Source organism: Ammospiza nelsoni, chromosome Z (genome assembly GCF_027579445.1).
Source record: "Ammospiza nelsoni isolate bAmmNel1 chromosome Z, bAmmNel1.pri, whole genome shotgun sequence".
In the NCBI taxonomy this organism is placed as follows: Eukaryota; Metazoa; Chordata; class Aves; order Passeriformes; family Passerellidae; genus Ammospiza; species Ammospiza nelsoni.
Window position 1 is genome coordinate 80,488,333 of NC_080669.1, and position 15,201 is coordinate 80,503,533.

Sequence of the window (15,201 nt, forward strand, 5' to 3'; positions counted from 1 at the left end):
TTGCACGGAGGCAGGTGCTCCTGCTGCTGTGTTTGGGAGGAGCCGGCACCAAGGCAGGCAAGGAAGGCTCAGTGGAGCGGTTGGTGCCAGGGAAGGGCTTTGCTCTTACTGTTGTTCTTGCTGCCATGGCTGTGGCCCTGGAGCAAGGGTCCGCTTTGGAGATCCATGCCTGAGTGGGTGTGGCAGCCACAGGGCCAAAGAGGACTGTCCCCCACGAAAGCAATGGTGGTGTGTTTTGGCATTGCCAGAGCCCTTGCCTGCAAGAGTGTGTCTAGTTGAGGGCTGGTTAGTCCGTGAGAGGTGTGGCATCCTTGGAGGGCATGGCTCTGGAGAGGCACAGGGGTCCAGAGGACCTCAGGTGTGAGCAAGGCTGCGGGGGCTGGGCTTCTGTGGCTGGAGTAGTGAAGGTTTGCCAGTAGCTTCAGATGCCTTTCCAAAAGCGCCCAAAAGCTGGGGAGCAGTGAAGAGGCATTTGGGGTGTGCAGAGATCTGCAATGGGATGCTCACCCTGGCCTCGTGGATTAGGGTTGGATGGTTGCTAGGAGCGGATCTTGGGATTTGAATGTTCTGTGCTTTTGGGGCAAAGAGGCTGTGGAGAGGAGTGAGTGTTTGTAGCCTTGTGTGTCAGCCATCTCCAGGCACGCTGCTGAAGTCGCACAAGGCAAATGCTGAGAGGCCTGCCTGAAGAATGGAGATCCCCAGGCCACTGAAGGAAAAGGCCAACTTTGAGACCCTCTTAGCAACCTGAATGTGTCCAAGTGGGTGGCAGATGAAGAGGTGAATGCATGAGTCCTGAGGGAACTTTGAGATGGAGTTGGTAGGCCAATGTGGATGGTTTTTGAAACCTGGTGTCTGTCAGTGGAAGTGGCCAAGAAGTGGTAGATGAGAAATGTAACTCCCTTTCTTAGACAGGGAAAAGCAGAAGAGTGTGGGAGCTACGGAGCAGTCAGGCTGAGGTGTGTGTCAGGCAAGAAGATGAGGCTGCTTCTGCGGGAGACTGTGCTAAGGCCAGTGGAGAAGCAAGAGGTGATTGGGAGCAGGGAGCATGGCATTCCAAAGTGCAGAGTCCCCATTCCTGGCGGTTTTGGTGCTGTTCTATGGTTAGGGCTCCACAGTAGTGGTGGAGAGGGGCAAGCCAAGTGACCTCGTGTTCCTGGCTTTGTGCCAAGTGTTTGACAGTGTCCCACATGACATCCTTGTCTGTGCGTCAGAGAGGCACGGATTGGATGGACGGAGCACGGTGTGGATGAAGCAGATGAGGTGCAGCGGTGCTCTTCAGCAGCCTGTGGGTGTTTTTCCGTTTGGTGCTTCCGTGGTGTTGGGCAAAGACTGGCAGTGTTTTTGCTCAGAGGCTGCTGCAGGATGCTGCTTGGGCAGGGGCCATTGAGACGAGTGGTCGGGGGCTATTTCGAGCAGGGCTTGGAGTCTGTGTTGGGTGGAGATGGCTTTCCCCTGTGGCAGAGAGTGGTTGGGGTGCTGGAGAGAGGAGAGGCAGTGGCAAGTGTTTTGTCATAAGTCTTTATTTGCCGTGGCATAAATAAGTGAAGAGGTATAAAAATAAATACATAAGTGATTAGATAAATTATATAAATAAACAAATAAATAAACATAGAAGTCAAGAAATGAATGGAGAAGGTCTTTTGTCCATATGAGTAGGAGCAGCTGAATGGCTGGAGATGCAGCGGTTGAAGGCTGCGGGTGCCGTGCGGTTGCTGCAGGGCTGTGTGTGGTCCCGGGTGAGAGGAGGCGTGGGGTTGGAGGTGGCTTTGGGGCGTAGGTGTGTCTGGGTGTGTGGGTGTTGGCGCTAGCGGCGCATGGTGCGTGTGAGGTTGTGGAGGTGCTGTAGAGAGGCGCGAGCTTCGAGGCGGACGTGGTCCCAGGCGCAGGCGCTGTGGTTGTGGGCGTGCAGGAAGAGGTGGATGTCCCTGAAGTACTTGTTGATGGCGAGCAGCGGGTTGCGTGGTCCTTTGAAGGGCGCGGCGTTGTCGGGGAGGCATTGCTCCAGGTGGTGGATGTGGTGCTGCAGGTCGTTGAGGAGGTGGTTGCGAGCGTGGCTGGGCCAGTGCTGGCGGGTGCTGTTGGAGCTGAGGGTGTGGAAGAGGTGCTGCAGGATGCGCAGGGCGGTGGCGGCGGCTTGGTGCGGCTGCAGGTTGTCGTGGAGCAGGCTGGCGGGGAAGAAGGGCGGCTGTGTCAGGTGGCAGGGCTGCGTGTGGCCGACAGCCATGTCCTGGAGGAGGCGGAGAGCGTCGCCGGGGAAGGTGTCCTCGTGTGTCCAGAGGTGTTGGCAGGCCAGGCTGCTGGCCAGAGCGGTGAGGAGGAGCAGGAGCGCCGGGGCGGCGTGCGGCAGGCGTGGCGCTGTGGCTGTGGGCGCAGGCATGGTGAGTCTGTGGGTGCTGTTGGGTGCTGCCGGGCAGGAGGAGCCTGGTGAGGCCGGCTGGTGCTGCTGGTGGCTGTGCTTGGGGTGCCCCCGGGTGCGGGGCTTTGTACGCCAGGCAGCTTTCCCTTCATCGCTTTCTGATTGTCCGGAGTTTCTGCCTGTAGTTTCCAGTCTGTCCTGGTGGCTGTATTGGTTTTGGGGAAGTGTTTGGTTGGGGTGTCCGTGGTTGGGGATTGTGGTGGCAGCGGTGTGCCGGGCTTGTGAAAGCTGTGGCTCAGAGGCGTCGGCGTCAGGTGTGGTGGAGAGGGCTCTTGGCTGTTCCCTTTCACCTGCCGGGCCAGCTGTGCGGTGCGTGCTGTGCTGCTGAGTCTGTCTTTGTGCCCAAGCATGCTTTCCACCTGCAAAGCCCTGCTTGTGGCTGTGGTCACTTTTCCTTTCACTTGGTGGCTTGCCTTTATTTTCATCTTAGCCACTGTTTTCCTTTTGTGGTTGCAAGGGGTGTGCGGTGATGTCAGTGGGCGGGCGCTGGCGTTTCCCCTGCTGCGGTCAATGGCCCGAGGCGGTGGCAGTGTTGAAGGGGCTGTGTGTGCACGTGGGCCTTGGAGGCCTGAGTGTGTCCTTGCACGGAGGCAGGTGCTCCTGCTGCTGTGTTTGGGAGGAGCCGGCACCAAGGCAGGCAAGGAAGGCTCAGTGGAGCGGTTGGTGCCAGGGAAGGGCTTTGCTCTTACTGTTGTTCTTGCTGCCATGGCTGTGGCCCTGGAGCAAGGGTCCGCTTTGGAGATCCATGCCTGAGTGGGTGTGGCAGCCACAGGGCCAAAGAGGACTGTCCCCCACGAAAGCAATGGTGGTGTGTTTTGGCATTGCCAGAGCCCTTGCCTGCAAGAGTGTGTCTAGTTGAGGGCTGGTTAGTCCGTGAGAGGTGTGGCATCCTTGGAGGGCATGGCTCTGGAGAGGCACAGGGGTCCAGAGGACCTCAGGTGTGAGCAAGGCTGCGGGGGCTGGGCTTCTGTGGCTGGAGTAGTGAAGGTTTGCCAGTAGCTTCAGATGCCTTTCCAAAAGCGCCCAAAAGCTGGGGAGCAGTGAAGAGGCATTTGGGGTGTGCAGAGATCTGCAATGGGATGCTCACCCTGGCCTCGTGGATTATGGTTGGATGGTTGCTAGGAGCGGATCTTGGGATTCGAATGTTCTGTTTGCTTTTGGGGCAAAGAGGCTGTGGAGAGGAGTGAGTGTTTGTAGCCTTGTGTGTCAGCCATCTCCAGGCACGCTGCTGAAGTCGCACAAGGCAAATGCTGAGAGGCCTGCCTGAAGAATGGAGATCCCCAGGCCACTGAAGGAAAAGGCCAACTTTGAGACCCTCTTAGCAACCTGAATGTGTCCAAGTGGGTGGCAGATGAAGAGGTGAATGCATGAGTCCTGAGGGAACTTTGAGATGGAGTTGGTAGGCCAATGTGGATGGTTTTTGAAACCTGGTGTCTGTCAGTGGAAGTGGCCAAGAAGTGGTAGATGAGAAATGTAACTCCCTTTCTTAGACAGGGAAAAGCAGAAGAGTGTGGGAGCTACGGAGCAGTCAGGCTGAGGTGTGTGTCAGGCAAGAAGATGAGGCTGCTTCTGCGGGAGACTATGCTAAGGCCAGTGGAGAAGCAAGAGGTGATTGTGAGCAGGGAGCATGGCATTCCAAAGTGCAGAGTCCCCATTCCTGGCGGTTTTGGTGCTGTTCTATGGTTAGGGCTCCACAGTAGTGGTGGAGAGGGGCAAGCCAAGGGACCTCGTGTTCCTGGCTTTGTGCCAAGTGTTTGACAGTGTCCCACATGACATCCTTGTCTGTGCGTCAGAGAGGCACGGATTGGATGGACGGAGCACGGTGTGGATGAAGCAGATGAGGTGCAGCGGTGCTCTTCAGCAGCCTGTGGGTGTTTTTCCATTTGGTGCTTCCGTGGTGTTGGGCAAAGACTGGCAGTGTTTTTGCTCAGAGGCTGCTGCAGGATGCTGCTTGGGCAGGGGCCATTGAGACGTGTGGTCGGGGGCTATTTCGAGCAGGGCTTGGAGTCTGTGTTGGGTGGAGATGGCTTTCCCCTGTGGCAGAGAGTGGTTGGGGTGCTGGAGAGAGGAGAGGCAGTGGCAAGTGTTTTGTCATAAGTCTTTATTTGCCGTGGCATAAATAAGTGAAGAGGTATAAAAATAAATACATAAGTGATTAGATAAATTATATAAATAAACAAATAAATAAACATAGAAGTCAAGAAATGAATGGAGAAGGTCTTTTGTCCATATGAGTAGGAGCAGCTGAATGGCTGGAGATGCAGCGGTTGAAGGCTGCGGGTGCCGTGCGGTTGCTGCAGGGCTGTGTGTGGTCCCGGGTGAGAGGAGGCGTGGGGTTGGAGGTGGCTTTGGGGCGTAGGTGTGTCTGGGTGTGTGGGTGTTGGCGCTAGCGGCGCATGGTGCGTGTGAGGTTGTGGAGGTGCTGTAGAGAGGCGCGAGCTTCGAGGCGGACGTGGTCCCAGGCGCAGGCGCTGTGGTTGTGGGCGTGCAGGAAGAGGTGGATGTCCCTGAAGTACTTGTTGATGGCGAGCAGCGGGTTGCGTGGTCCTTTGAAGGGCGCGGCGTTGTCGGGGAGGCATTGCTCCAGGTGGTGGATGTGGTGCTGCAGGTCGTTGAGGAGGTGGTTGCGAGCGTGGCTGGGCCAGTGCTGGCGGGTGCTGTTGGAGCTGAGGGTGTGGAAGAGGTGCTGCAGGATGCGCAGGGCGGTGGCGGCGGCTTGGTGCGGCTGCAGGTTGTCGTGGAGCAGGCTGGCGGGGAAGAAGGGCGGCTGTGTCAGGTGGCAGGGCTGCGTGTGGCCGACAGCCATGTCCTGGAGGAGGCGGAGAGCGTCGCCGGGGAAGGTGTCCTCGTGTGTCCAGAGGTGTTGGCAGGCCAGGCTGCTGGCCAGAGCGGTGAGGAGGAGCAGGAGCGCCGGGGCGGCGTGCGGCAGGCGTGGCGCTGTGGCTGTGGGCGCAGGCATGGTGAGTCTGTGGGTGCTGTTGGGTGCTGCCGGGCAGGAGGAGCCTGGTGAGGCCGGCTGGTGCTGCTGGTGGCTGTGCTTGGGGTGCCCCCGGGTGCGGGGCTTTGTACGCCAGGCAGCTTTCCCTTCATCGCTTTCTGATTGTCCTAGTTTCTGCCTGTAGTTTCCAGTCTGTCCTGGTGGCTGTATTGGTTTTGGGGAAGTGTTTGGTTGGGGTGTCCGTGGTTGGGGATTGTGGTGGCAGCGGTGTGCCGGGCTTGTGAAAGCTGTGGCTCAGAGGCGTCGGCGTCAGGTGTGGTGGAGAGGGCTCTTGGCTGTTCCCTTTCACCTGCCGGGCCAGCTGTGCGGTGCGTGCTGTGCTGCTGAGTCTGTCTTTGTGCCCAAGCATGCTTTCCACCTGCAAAGCCCTGCTTGTGGCTGTGGTCACTTTTCCTTTCACTTGGTGGCTTGCCTTTATTTTCATCTTAGCCACTGTTTTCCTTTTGTGGTTGCAAGGGGTGTGCGGTGATGTCAGTGGGCGGGCGCTGGCGTTTCCCCTGCTGCGGTCAATGGCCCGAGGCGGTGGCAGTGTTGAAGGGGCTGTGTGTGCACGTGGGCCTTGGAGGCCTGAGTGTGTCCTTGCACGGAGGCAGGTGCTCCTGCTGCTGTGTTTGAGAGGAGCCGGCACCAAGGCAGGCAAGGAAGGCTCAGTGGAGCGGTTGGTGCCAGGGAAGGGCTTTGCTCTTACTGTTGTTCTTGCTGCCATGGCTGTGGCCCTGGAGCAAGGGTCCGCTTTGGAGATCCATGCCTGAGTGGGTGTGGCGGCCACAGGGCCAAAGAGGACTGTCCCCCACGAAAGCAATGGTGGTGTGTTTTGGCATTGCCAGAGCCCTTGCCTGCAAGAGTGTGTCTAGTTGAGGGCTGGTTAGTCCGTGAGAGGTGTGGCATCCTTGGAGGGCATGGCTCTGGAGAGGCACAGGGGTCCAGAGGACCTCAGGTGTGAGCAAGGCTGCGGGGGCTGGGCTTCTGTGGGTGGAGTAGTGAAGGTTTGCCAGTAGCTTCAGATGCCTTTCCAAAAGCGCCCAAAAGCTGGGGAGCAGTGAAGAGGCATTTGGGGTGTGCAGAGATCTGCAATGGGATGATCACCCTGGCCTCGTGGATTATGGTTGGATGGTTGCTAGGAGCGGATCTTGGGATTTGAATGTTCTGTGCTTTTGGGGCAAAGAGGCTGTGGAGAGGAGTGAGTGTTTGTAGCCTTGTGTGTCAGCCATCTCCAGGCACGCTGCTGAAGTCGCACAAGGCAAATGCTGAGAGGCCTGCCTGAAGAATGGAGATCCCCAGGCCACTGAAGGAAAAGGCCAACTTTGAGACCCTCTTAGCAACCTGAATGTGTCCAAGTGGATGGCAGATGAAGAGGTGAATGCATGAGTCCTGAGGGAACTTTGAGATGGAGTTGGTAGGCCAATGTGGATGGTTTTTGAAACCTGGTGTCTGTCAGTGGAAGTGGCCAAGAAGTGGTAGATGAGAAATGTAACTCCCTTTCTTAGACAGGGAAAAGCAGAAGAGTGTGGGAGCTACGGAGCAGTCAGGCTGAGGTGTGTGTCAGGCAAGAAGATGAGGCTGCTTCTGCGGGAGACTATGCTAAGGCCAGTGGAGAAGCAAGAGGTGATTGTGAGCAGGGAGCATGGCATTCCAAAGTGCAGAGTCCCCATTCCTGGCGGTTTTGGTGCTGTTCTATGGTTAGGGCTCCACAGTAGTGGTGGAGAGGGGCAAGCCAAGGGACCTCGTGTTCCTGGCTTTGTGCCAAGTGTTTGACAGTGTCCCACATGACATCCTTGTCTGTGCGTCAGAGAGGCACGGATTGGATGGACGGAGCACGGTGTGGATGAAGCAGATGAGGTGCAGCGGTGCTCTTCAGCAGCCTGTGGGTGTTTTTCCATTTGGTGCTTCCGTGGTGTTGGGCAAAGACTGGCAGTGTTTTTGCTCAGAGGCTGCTGCAGGATGCTGCTTGGGCAGGGGCCATTGAGACGTGTGGTCGGGGGCTATTTCGAGCAGGGCTTGGAGTCTGTGTTGGGTGGAGATGGCTTTCCCCTGTGGCAGAGAGTGGTTGGGGTGCTGGAGAGAGGAGAGGCAGTGGCAAGTGTTTTGTCATAAGTCTTTATTTGCCGTGGCATAAATAAGTGAAGAGGTATAAAAATAAATACATAAGTGATTAGATAAATTATATAAATAAACAAAAAATAAACATAGAAGTCAAGAAATGAATGGAGAAGGTCTTTTGTCCATATGAGTAGGAGCAGCTGAATGGCTGGAGATGCAGCGGTTGAAGGCTGCGGGTGCCGTGCGGTTGCTGCAGGGCTGTGTGTGGTCCCGGGTGAGAGGAGGCGTGGGGTTGGAGGTGGCTTTGGGGCGTAGGTGTGTCTGGGTGTGTGGGTGTTGGCGCTAGCGGCGCATGGTGCGTGTGAGGTTGTGGAGGTGCTGTAGAGAGGCGCGAGCTTCGAGGCGGACGTGGTCCCAGGCGCAGGCGCTGTGGTTGTGGGCGTGCAGGAAGAGGTGGATGTCCCTGAAGTACTTGTTGATGGCGAGCAGCGGGTTGCGTGGTCCTTTGAAGGGCGCGGCGTTGTCGGGGAGGCATTGCTCCAGGTGGTGGATGTGGTGCTGCAGGTCGTTGAGGAGGTGGTTGCGAGCGTGGCTGGGCCAGTGCTGGCGGGTGCTGTTGGAGCTGAGGGTGTGGAAGAGGTGCTGCAGGATGCGCAGGGCGGTGGCGGCGGCTTGGTGCGGCTGCAGGTTGTCGTGGAGCAGGCTGGCGGGGAAGAAGGGCGGCTGTGTCAGGTGGCAGGGCTGCGTGTGGCCGACAGCCATGTCCTGGAGGAGGCAGAGAGCGTCGCCGGGGAAGGTGTCCTCGTGTGTCCAGAGGTGTTGGCAGGCCAGGCTGCTGGCCAGAGCGGTGAGGAGGAGCAGGAGCGCCGGGGCGGCGTGCGGCAGGCATGGCGCTGTGGCTGTGGGCGCAGGCATGGTGAGTCTGTGGGTGCTGTTGGGTGCTGCCGGGCAGGAGGAGCCTGGTGAGGCCGGCTGGTGCTGCTGGTGGCTGTGCTTGGGGTGCCCCCGGGTGCGGGGCTTTGTACGCCAGGCAGCTTTCCCTTCATCGCTTTCTGATTGTCCGGAGTTTCTGCCTGTAGTTTCCAGTCTGTCCTGGTGGCTGTATTGGTTTTGGGGAAGTGTTTGGTTGGGGTGTCCGTGGTTGGGGATTGTGGTGGCAGCGGTGTGCCGGGCTTGTGAAAGCTGTGGCTCAGAGGCGTCGGCGTCAGGTGTGGTGGAGAGGGCTCTTGGCTGTTCCCTTTCACCTGCCGGGCCAGCTGTGCGGTGCGTGCTGTGCTGCTGAGTCTGTCTTTGTGCCCAAGCATGCTTTCCACCTGCAAAGCCCTGCTTGTGGCTGTGGTCACTTTTCCTTTCACTTGGTGGCTTGCCTTTATTTTCATCTTAGCCACTGTTTTCCTTTTGTGGTTGCAAGGGGTGTGCGGTGATGTCAGTGGGCGGGCGCTGGCGTTTCCCCTGCTGCGGTCAATGGCCCGAGGCGGTGGCAGTGTTGAAGGGGCTGTGTGTGCACGTGGGCCTTGGAGGCCTGAGTGTGTCCTTGCACGGAGGCAGGTGCTCCTGCTGCTGTGTTTGAGAGGAGCCGGCACCAAGGCAGGCAAGGAAGGCTCAGTGGAGCGGTTGGTGCCAGGGAAGGGCTTTGCTCTTACTGTTGTTCTTGCTGCCATGGCTGTGGCCCTGGAGCAAGGGTCCGCTTTGGAGATCCATGCCTGAGTGGGTGTGGCGGCCACAGGGCCAAAGAGGACTGTCCCCCACGAAAGCAATGGTGGTGTGTTTTGGCATTGCCAGAGCCCTTGCCTGCAAGAGTGTGTCTAGTTGAGGGCTGGTTAGTCCGTGAGAGGTGTGGCATCCTTGGAGGGCATGGCTCTGGAGAGGCACAGGGGTCCAGAGGACCTCAGGTGTGAGCAAGGCTGCGGGGGCTGGGCTTCTGTGGGTGGAGTAGTGAAGGTTTGCCAGTAGCTTCAGATGCCTTTCCAAAAGCGCCCAAAAGCTGGGGAGCAGTGAAGAGGCATTTGGGGTGTGCAGAGATCTGCAATGGGATGCTCACCCTGGCCTCGTGGATTAGGGTTGGATGGTTGCTAGGAGCGGATCTTGGGATTTGAATGTTCTGTGCTTTTGGGGCAAAGAGGCTGTGGAGAGGAGTGAGTGTTTGTAGCCTTGTGTGTCAGCCATCTCCAGGCACGCTGCTGAAGTCGCACAAGGCAAATGCTGAGAGGCCTGCCTGAAGAATGGAGATCCCCAGGCCACTGAAGGAAAAGGCCAACTTTGAGACCCTCTTAGCAACCTGAATGTGTCCAAGTGGGTGGCAGATGAAGAGGTGAATGCATGAGTCCTGAGGGAACTTTGAGATGGAGTTGGTAGGCCAATGTGGATGGTTTTTGAAACCTGGTGTCTGTCAGTGGAAGTGGCCAAGAAGTGGTAGATGAGAAATGTAACTCCCTTTCTTAGACAGGGAAAAGCAGAAGAGTGTGGGAGCTACGGAGCAGTCAGGCTGAGGTGTGTGTCAGGCAAGAAGATGAGGCTGCTTCTGCGGGAGACTATGCTAAGGCCAGTGGAGAAGCAAGAGGTGATTGTGAGCAGGGAGCATGGCATTCCAAAGTGCAGAGTCCCCATTCCTGGCGGTTTTGGTGCTGTTCTATGGTTAGGGCTCCACAGTAGTGGTGGAGAGGGGCAAGCCAAGTGACCTCGTGTTCCTGGCTTTGTGCCAAGTGTTTGACAGTGTCCCACATGACATCCTTGTCTGTGCGTCAGAGAGGCACGGATTGGATGGATGGAGCACGGTGTGGATGAAGCAGATGAGGTGCAGCGGTGCTCTTCAGCAGCCTGCGGGTGTTTTTCCGTTTGGTGCTTCCGTGGTGTTGGGCAAAGACTGGCAGTGTTTTTGCTCAGAGGCTGCTGCAGGATGCTGCTTGGGCAGGGGCCATTGAGACGAGTGGTCGGGGGCTATTTCGAGCAGGGCTTGGAGTCTGTGTTGATTGGAGATGGCTTTCCCCTGCGGCAAAGAGTGGTTGGGGTGCTGGAGAGAGGAGAGGCAGTGGCAAGTGTTTTGTCATAAGTCTTTATTTGCCGTGGCATAAATAAGTGAAGAGGTATAAAAATAAATACATAAGTGATTAGATAAATTATATAAATAAACAAATAAATAAACATAGAAGTCAAGAAATGAATGGAGAAGGTCTTTTGTCCATATGAGTAGGAGCAGCTGAATGGCTGGAGATGCAGCGGTTGAAGGCTGCGGGTGCCGTGCGGTTGCTGCAGGGCTGTGTGTGGTCCCGGGTGAGAGGAGGCGTGGGGTTGGAGGTGGCTTTGGGGCGTAGGTGTGTCTGGGTGTGTGGGTGTTGGCGCTAGCGGCGCATGGTGCGTGTGAGGTTGTGGAGGTGCTGTAGAGAGGCGCGAGCTTCGAGGCGGACGTGGTCCCAGGCGCAGGCGCTGTGGTTGTGGGCGTGCAGGAAGAGGTGGATGTCCCTGAAGTACTTGTTGATGGCGAGCAGCGGGTTGCGTGGTCCTTTGAAGGGCGCGGCGTTGTCGGGGAGGCATTGCTCCAGGTGGTGGATGTGGTGCTGCAGGTCGTTGAGGAGGTGGTTGCGAGCGTGGCTGGGCCAGTGCTGGCGGGTGCTGTTGGAGCTGAGGGTGTGGAAGAGGTGCTGCAGGATGCGCAGGGCGGTGGCGGCGGCTTGGTGCGGCTGCAGGTTGTCGTGGAGCAGGCTGGCGGGGAAGAAGGGCGGCTGTGTCAGGTGGCAGGGCTGCGTGTGGCCGACAGCCATGTCCTGGAGGAGGCGGAGAGCGTCGCCGGGGAAGGTGTCCTCGTGTGTCCAGAGGTGTTGGCAGGCCAGGCTGCTGGCCAGAGCGGTGAGGAGGAGCAGGAGCGCCGGGGCGGCGTGCGGCAGGCGTGGCGCTGTGGCTGTGGGCGCAGGCATGGTGAGTCTGTGGGTGCTGTTGGGTGCTGCCGGGCAGGAGGAGCCTGGTGAGGCCGGCTGGTGCTGCTGGTGGCTGTGCTTGGGGTGCCCCCGGGTGCGGGGCTTTGTACGCCAGGCAGCTTTCCCTTCATCGCTTTCTGATTGTCCGGAGTTTCTGCCTGTAGTTTCCAGTCTGTCCTGGTGGCTGTATTGGTTTTGGGGAAGTGTTTGGTTGGGGTGTCCGTGGTTGGGGATTGTGGTGGCAGCGGTGTGCCGGGCTTGTGAAAGCTGTGGCTCAGAGGCGTCGGCGTCAGGTGTGGTGGAGAGGGCTCTTGGCTGTTCCCTTTCACCTGCCGGGCCAGCTGTGCGGTGCGTGCTGTGCTGCTGAGTCTGTCTTTGTGCCCAAGCATGCTTTCCACCTGCAAAGCCCTGCTTGTGGCTGTGGTCACTTTTCCTTTCACTTGGTGGCTTGCCTTTATTTTCATCTTAGCCACTGTTTTCCTTTTGTGGTTGCAAGGGGTGTGCGGTGATGTCAGTGGGCGGGCGCTGGCGTTTCCCCTGCTGCGGTCAATGGCCCGAGGCGGTGGCAGTGTTGAAGGGGCTGTGTGTGCACGTGGGCCTTGGAGGCCTGAGTGTGTCCTTGCACGGAGGCAGGTGCTCCTGCTGCTGTGTTTGAGAGGAGCCGGCACCAAGGCAGGCAAGGAAGGCTCAGTGGAGCGGTTGGTGCCAGGGAAGGGCTTTGCTCTTACTGTTGTTCTTGCTGCCATGGCTGTGGCCCTGGAGCAAGGGTCCGCTTTGGAGATCCATGCCTGAGTGGGTGTGGCGGCCACAGGGCCAAAGAGGACTGTCCCCCACGAAAGCAATGGTGGTGTGTTTTGGCATTGCCAGAGCCCTTGCCTGCAAGAGTGTGTCTAGTTGAGGGCTGGTTAGTCCGTGAGAGGTGTGGCATCCTTGGAGGGCATGGCTCTGGAGAGGCACAGGGGTCCAGAGGACCTCAGGTTTGAGCAAGGCTGCGGGGGCTGGGCTTCTGTGGCTGGAGTAGTGAAGGTTTGCCAGTAGCTTCAGATGCCTTTCCAAAAGCGCCCAAAAGCTGGGGAGCAGTGAAGAGGCATTTGGGGTGTGCAGAGATCTGCAATGGGATGCTCACCCTGGCCTCGTGGATTAGGGTTGGATGGTTGCTAGGAGCGGATCTTGGGATTTGAATGTTCTGTGCTTTTGGGGCAAAGAGGCTGTGGAGAGGAGTGAGTGTTTGTAGCCTTGTGTGTCAGCCATCTCCAGGCAAGCTGCTGAAGTCGCACAAGGCAAATGCTGAGAGGCCTGCCTGAAGAATGGAGATCCCCAGGCCACTGAAGGAAAAGGCCAACTTTGAGACCCTCTTAGCAACCTGAATGTGTCCAAGTGGGTGGCAGATGAAGAGGTGAATGCATGAGTCCTGAGGGAACTTTGAGATGGAGTTGGTAGGCCAATGTGGATGGTTTTTGAAACCTGGTGTCTGTCAGTGGAAGTGGCCAAGAAGTGGTAGATGAGAAATGTAACTCCCTTTCTTAGACAGGGAAAAGCAGAAGAGTGTGGGAGCTACGGAGCAGTCAGGCTGAGGTGTGTGTCAGGCAAGAAGATGAGGCTGCTTCTGCGGGAGACTATGCTAAGGCCAGTGGAGAAGCAAGAGGTGATTGTGAGCAGGGAGCATGGCATTCCAAAGTGCAGAGTCCCCATTCCTGGCGGTTTTGGTGCTGTTCTATGGTTAGGGCTCCACAGTAGTGGTGGAGAGGGGCAAGCCAAGGGACCTCGTGTTCCTGGCTTTGTGCCAAGTGTTTGACAGTGTCCCACATGACATCCTTGTCTGTGCGTCAGAGAGGCACGGATTGGATGGATGGAGCACGGTGTGGATGAAGCAGATGAGGTGCAGCGGTGCTCTTCAGCAGCCTGCGGGTGTTTTTCCGTTTGGTGCTTCCGTGGTGTTGGGCAAAGACTGGCAGTGTTTTTGCTCAGAGGCTGCTGCAGGATGCTGCTTGGGCAGGGGCCATTGAGACGAGTGGTCGGGGGCTATTTCGAGCAGGGCTTGGAGTCTGTGTTGATTGGAGATGGCTTTCCCCTGCGGCAAAGAGTGGTTGGGGTGCTGGAGAGAGGAGAGGCAGTGGCAAGTGTTTTGTCATAAGTCTTTATTTGCCGTGGCATAAATAAGTGAAGAGGTATAAAAATAAATACATAAGTGATTAGATAAATTATATAAATAAACAAATAAATAAACATAGAAGTCAAGAAATGAATGGAGAAGGTCTTTTGTCCATATGAGTAGGAGCAGCTGAATGGCTGGAGATGCAGCGGTTGAAGGCTGCGGGTGCCGTGCGGTTGCTGCAGGGCTGTGTGTGGTCCCGGGTGAGAGGAGGCGTGGGGTTGGAGGTGGCTTTGGGGCGTAGGTGTGTCTGGGTGTGTGGGTGTTGGCGCTAGCGGCGCATGGTGCGTGTGAGGTTGTGGAGGTGCTGTAGAGAGGCGCGAGCTTCGAGGCGGACGTGGTCCCAGGCGCAGGCGCTGTGGTTGTGGGCGTGCAGGAAGAGGTGGATGTCCCTGAAGTACTTGTTGATGGCGAGCAGCGGGTTGCGTGGTCCTTTGAAGGGCGCGGCGTTGTCGGGGAGGCATTGCTCCAGGTGGTGGATGTGGTGCTGCAGGTCGTTGAGGAGGTGGTTGCGAGCGTGGCTGGGCCAGTGCTGGCGGGTGCTGTTGGAGCTGAGGGTGTGGAAGAGGTGCTGCAGGATGCGCAGGGCGGTGGCGGCGGCTTGGTGCGGCTGCAGGTTGTCGTGGAGCAGGCTGGCGGGGAAGAAGGGCGGCTGTGTCAGGTGGCAGGGCTGCGTGTGGCCGACAGCCATGTCCTGGAGGAGGCGGAGAGCGTCGCCGGGGAAGGTGTCCTCGTGTGTCCAGAGGTGTTGGCAGGCCAGGCTGCTGGCCAGAGCGGTGAGGAGGAGCAGGAGCGCCGGGGCGGCGTGCGGCAGGCGTGGCGCTGTGGCTGTGGGCGCAGGCATGGTGAGTCTGTGGGTGCTGTTGGGTGCTGCCGGGCAGGAGGAGCCTGGTGAGGCCGGCTGGTGCTGCTGGTGGCTGTGCTTGGGGTGCCCCCGGGTGCGGGGCTTTGTACGCCAGGCAGCTTTCCCTTCATCGCTTTCTGATTGTCCGGAGTTTCTGCCTGTAGTTTCCAGTCTGTCCTGGTGGCTGTATTGGTTTTGGGGAAGTGTTTGGTTGGGGTGTCCGTGGTTGGGGATTGTGGTGGCAGCGGTGTGCCGGGCTTGTGAAAGCTGTGGCTCAGAGGCGTCGGCGTCAGGTGTGGTGGAGAGGGCTCTTGGCTGTTCCCTTTCACCTGCCGGGCCAGCTGTGCGGTGCGTGCTGTGCTGCTGAGTCTGTCTTTGTGCCCAAGCATGCTTTCCACCTGCAAAGCCCTGCTTGTGGCTGTGGTCACTTTTCCTTTCACTTGGTGGCTTGCCTTTATTTTCATCTTAGCCACTGTTTTCCTTTTGTGGTTGCAAGGGGTGTGCGGTGATGTCAGTGGGCGGGCGCTGGCGTTTCCCCTGCTGCGGTCAATGGCCCGAGGCGGTGGCAGTGTTGAAGGGGCTGTGTGTGCACGTGGGCCTTGGAGGCCTGAGTGTGTCCTTGCACGGAGGCAGGTGCTCCTGCTGCTGTGTTTGAGAGGAGCCGGCACCAAGGCAGGCAAGGAAGGCTCAGTGGAGCGGTTGGTGCCAGGGAAGGGCTTTGCTCTTACTGTTGTTCTTGCTGCCATGGCTGTGGCCCTGGAGCAAGGGTCCGCTTTGGAGATCCATGCCTGAGTGGGTGTGGCGGCCACAGGGCCAAAGAGGACTGTCCCCCACGAAAGC

The 15,201-nt window shown here is 58.0% G+C and overlaps 6 protein-coding genes across 7 annotated transcripts in view; 1 reads left to right on the forward strand and 5 right to left on the reverse strand.

The window, feature by feature from the left end:
* The window catches only part of UBAP2 (ubiquitin associated protein 2), a 140,852-nt gene that overhangs the window by 100,704 nt on the left and 24,947 nt on the right, over positions 1 to 15,201 (forward strand). The window lies entirely within an intron of this gene.
* On the reverse strand, positions 1,730 to 2,384 carry LOC132086798 (interferon-like). The gene has a single exon (XM_059492707.1). It carries the CDS (start codon positions 2,375 to 2,377, stop codon positions 1,805 to 1,807), a length of 573 nt encoding a protein of 190 aa, XP_059348690.1. The 5' UTR covers positions 2,378 to 2,384; the 3' UTR covers positions 1,730 to 1,804.
* LOC132086816 (interferon-like) lies at positions 4,728 to 5,382 on the reverse strand. The gene has a single exon (XM_059492736.1). The coding sequence runs from the start codon at positions 5,373 to 5,375 to the stop codon at positions 4,803 to 4,805; it is 573 nt and encodes a 190-aa protein (XP_059348719.1). The 5' UTR covers positions 5,376 to 5,382; the 3' UTR covers positions 4,728 to 4,802.
* LOC132086782 (interferon-like) lies at positions 7,744 to 8,369 on the reverse strand. The gene has a single exon (XM_059492688.1). It carries the CDS (start codon positions 8,367 to 8,369, stop codon positions 7,797 to 7,799), a length of 573 nt encoding a protein of 190 aa, XP_059348671.1. The 3' UTR covers positions 7,744 to 7,796.
* LOC132086832 (interferon-like) lies at positions 10,718 to 11,372 on the reverse strand. Its single transcript, XM_059492760.1, has one exon. It carries the CDS (start codon positions 11,363 to 11,365, stop codon positions 10,793 to 10,795), a length of 573 nt encoding a protein of 190 aa, XP_059348743.1. The 5' UTR covers positions 11,366 to 11,372; the 3' UTR covers positions 10,718 to 10,792.
* LOC132086825 (interferon-like) lies at positions 13,714 to 14,368 on the reverse strand. Its single transcript, XM_059492755.1, has one exon. The coding sequence runs from the start codon at positions 14,359 to 14,361 to the stop codon at positions 13,789 to 13,791; it is 573 nt and encodes a 190-aa protein (XP_059348738.1). The 5' UTR covers positions 14,362 to 14,368; the 3' UTR covers positions 13,714 to 13,788.

Bases quoted from the DNA above. Each gene is read 5' to 3' on its own strand.
- LOC132086816 (XM_059492736.1), bottom strand. From the start codon at position 5,375: ATGCCTGCGCCCACAGCCACAGCGCCACGCCTGCCGCACGCCGCCCCG.
- LOC132086782 (XM_059492688.1), bottom strand. From the start codon at position 8,369: ATGCCTGCGCCCACAGCCACAGCGCCATGCCTGCCGCACGCCGCCCCG.
- LOC132086825 (XM_059492755.1), bottom strand. From the start codon at position 14,361: ATGCCTGCGCCCACAGCCACAGCGCCACGCCTGCCGCACGCCGCCCCG.
- LOC132086798 (XM_059492707.1), bottom strand. From the start codon at position 2,377: ATGCCTGCGCCCACAGCCACAGCGCCACGCCTGCCGCACGCCGCCCCG.
- LOC132086832 (XM_059492760.1), bottom strand. From the start codon at position 11,365: ATGCCTGCGCCCACAGCCACAGCGCCACGCCTGCCGCACGCCGCCCCG.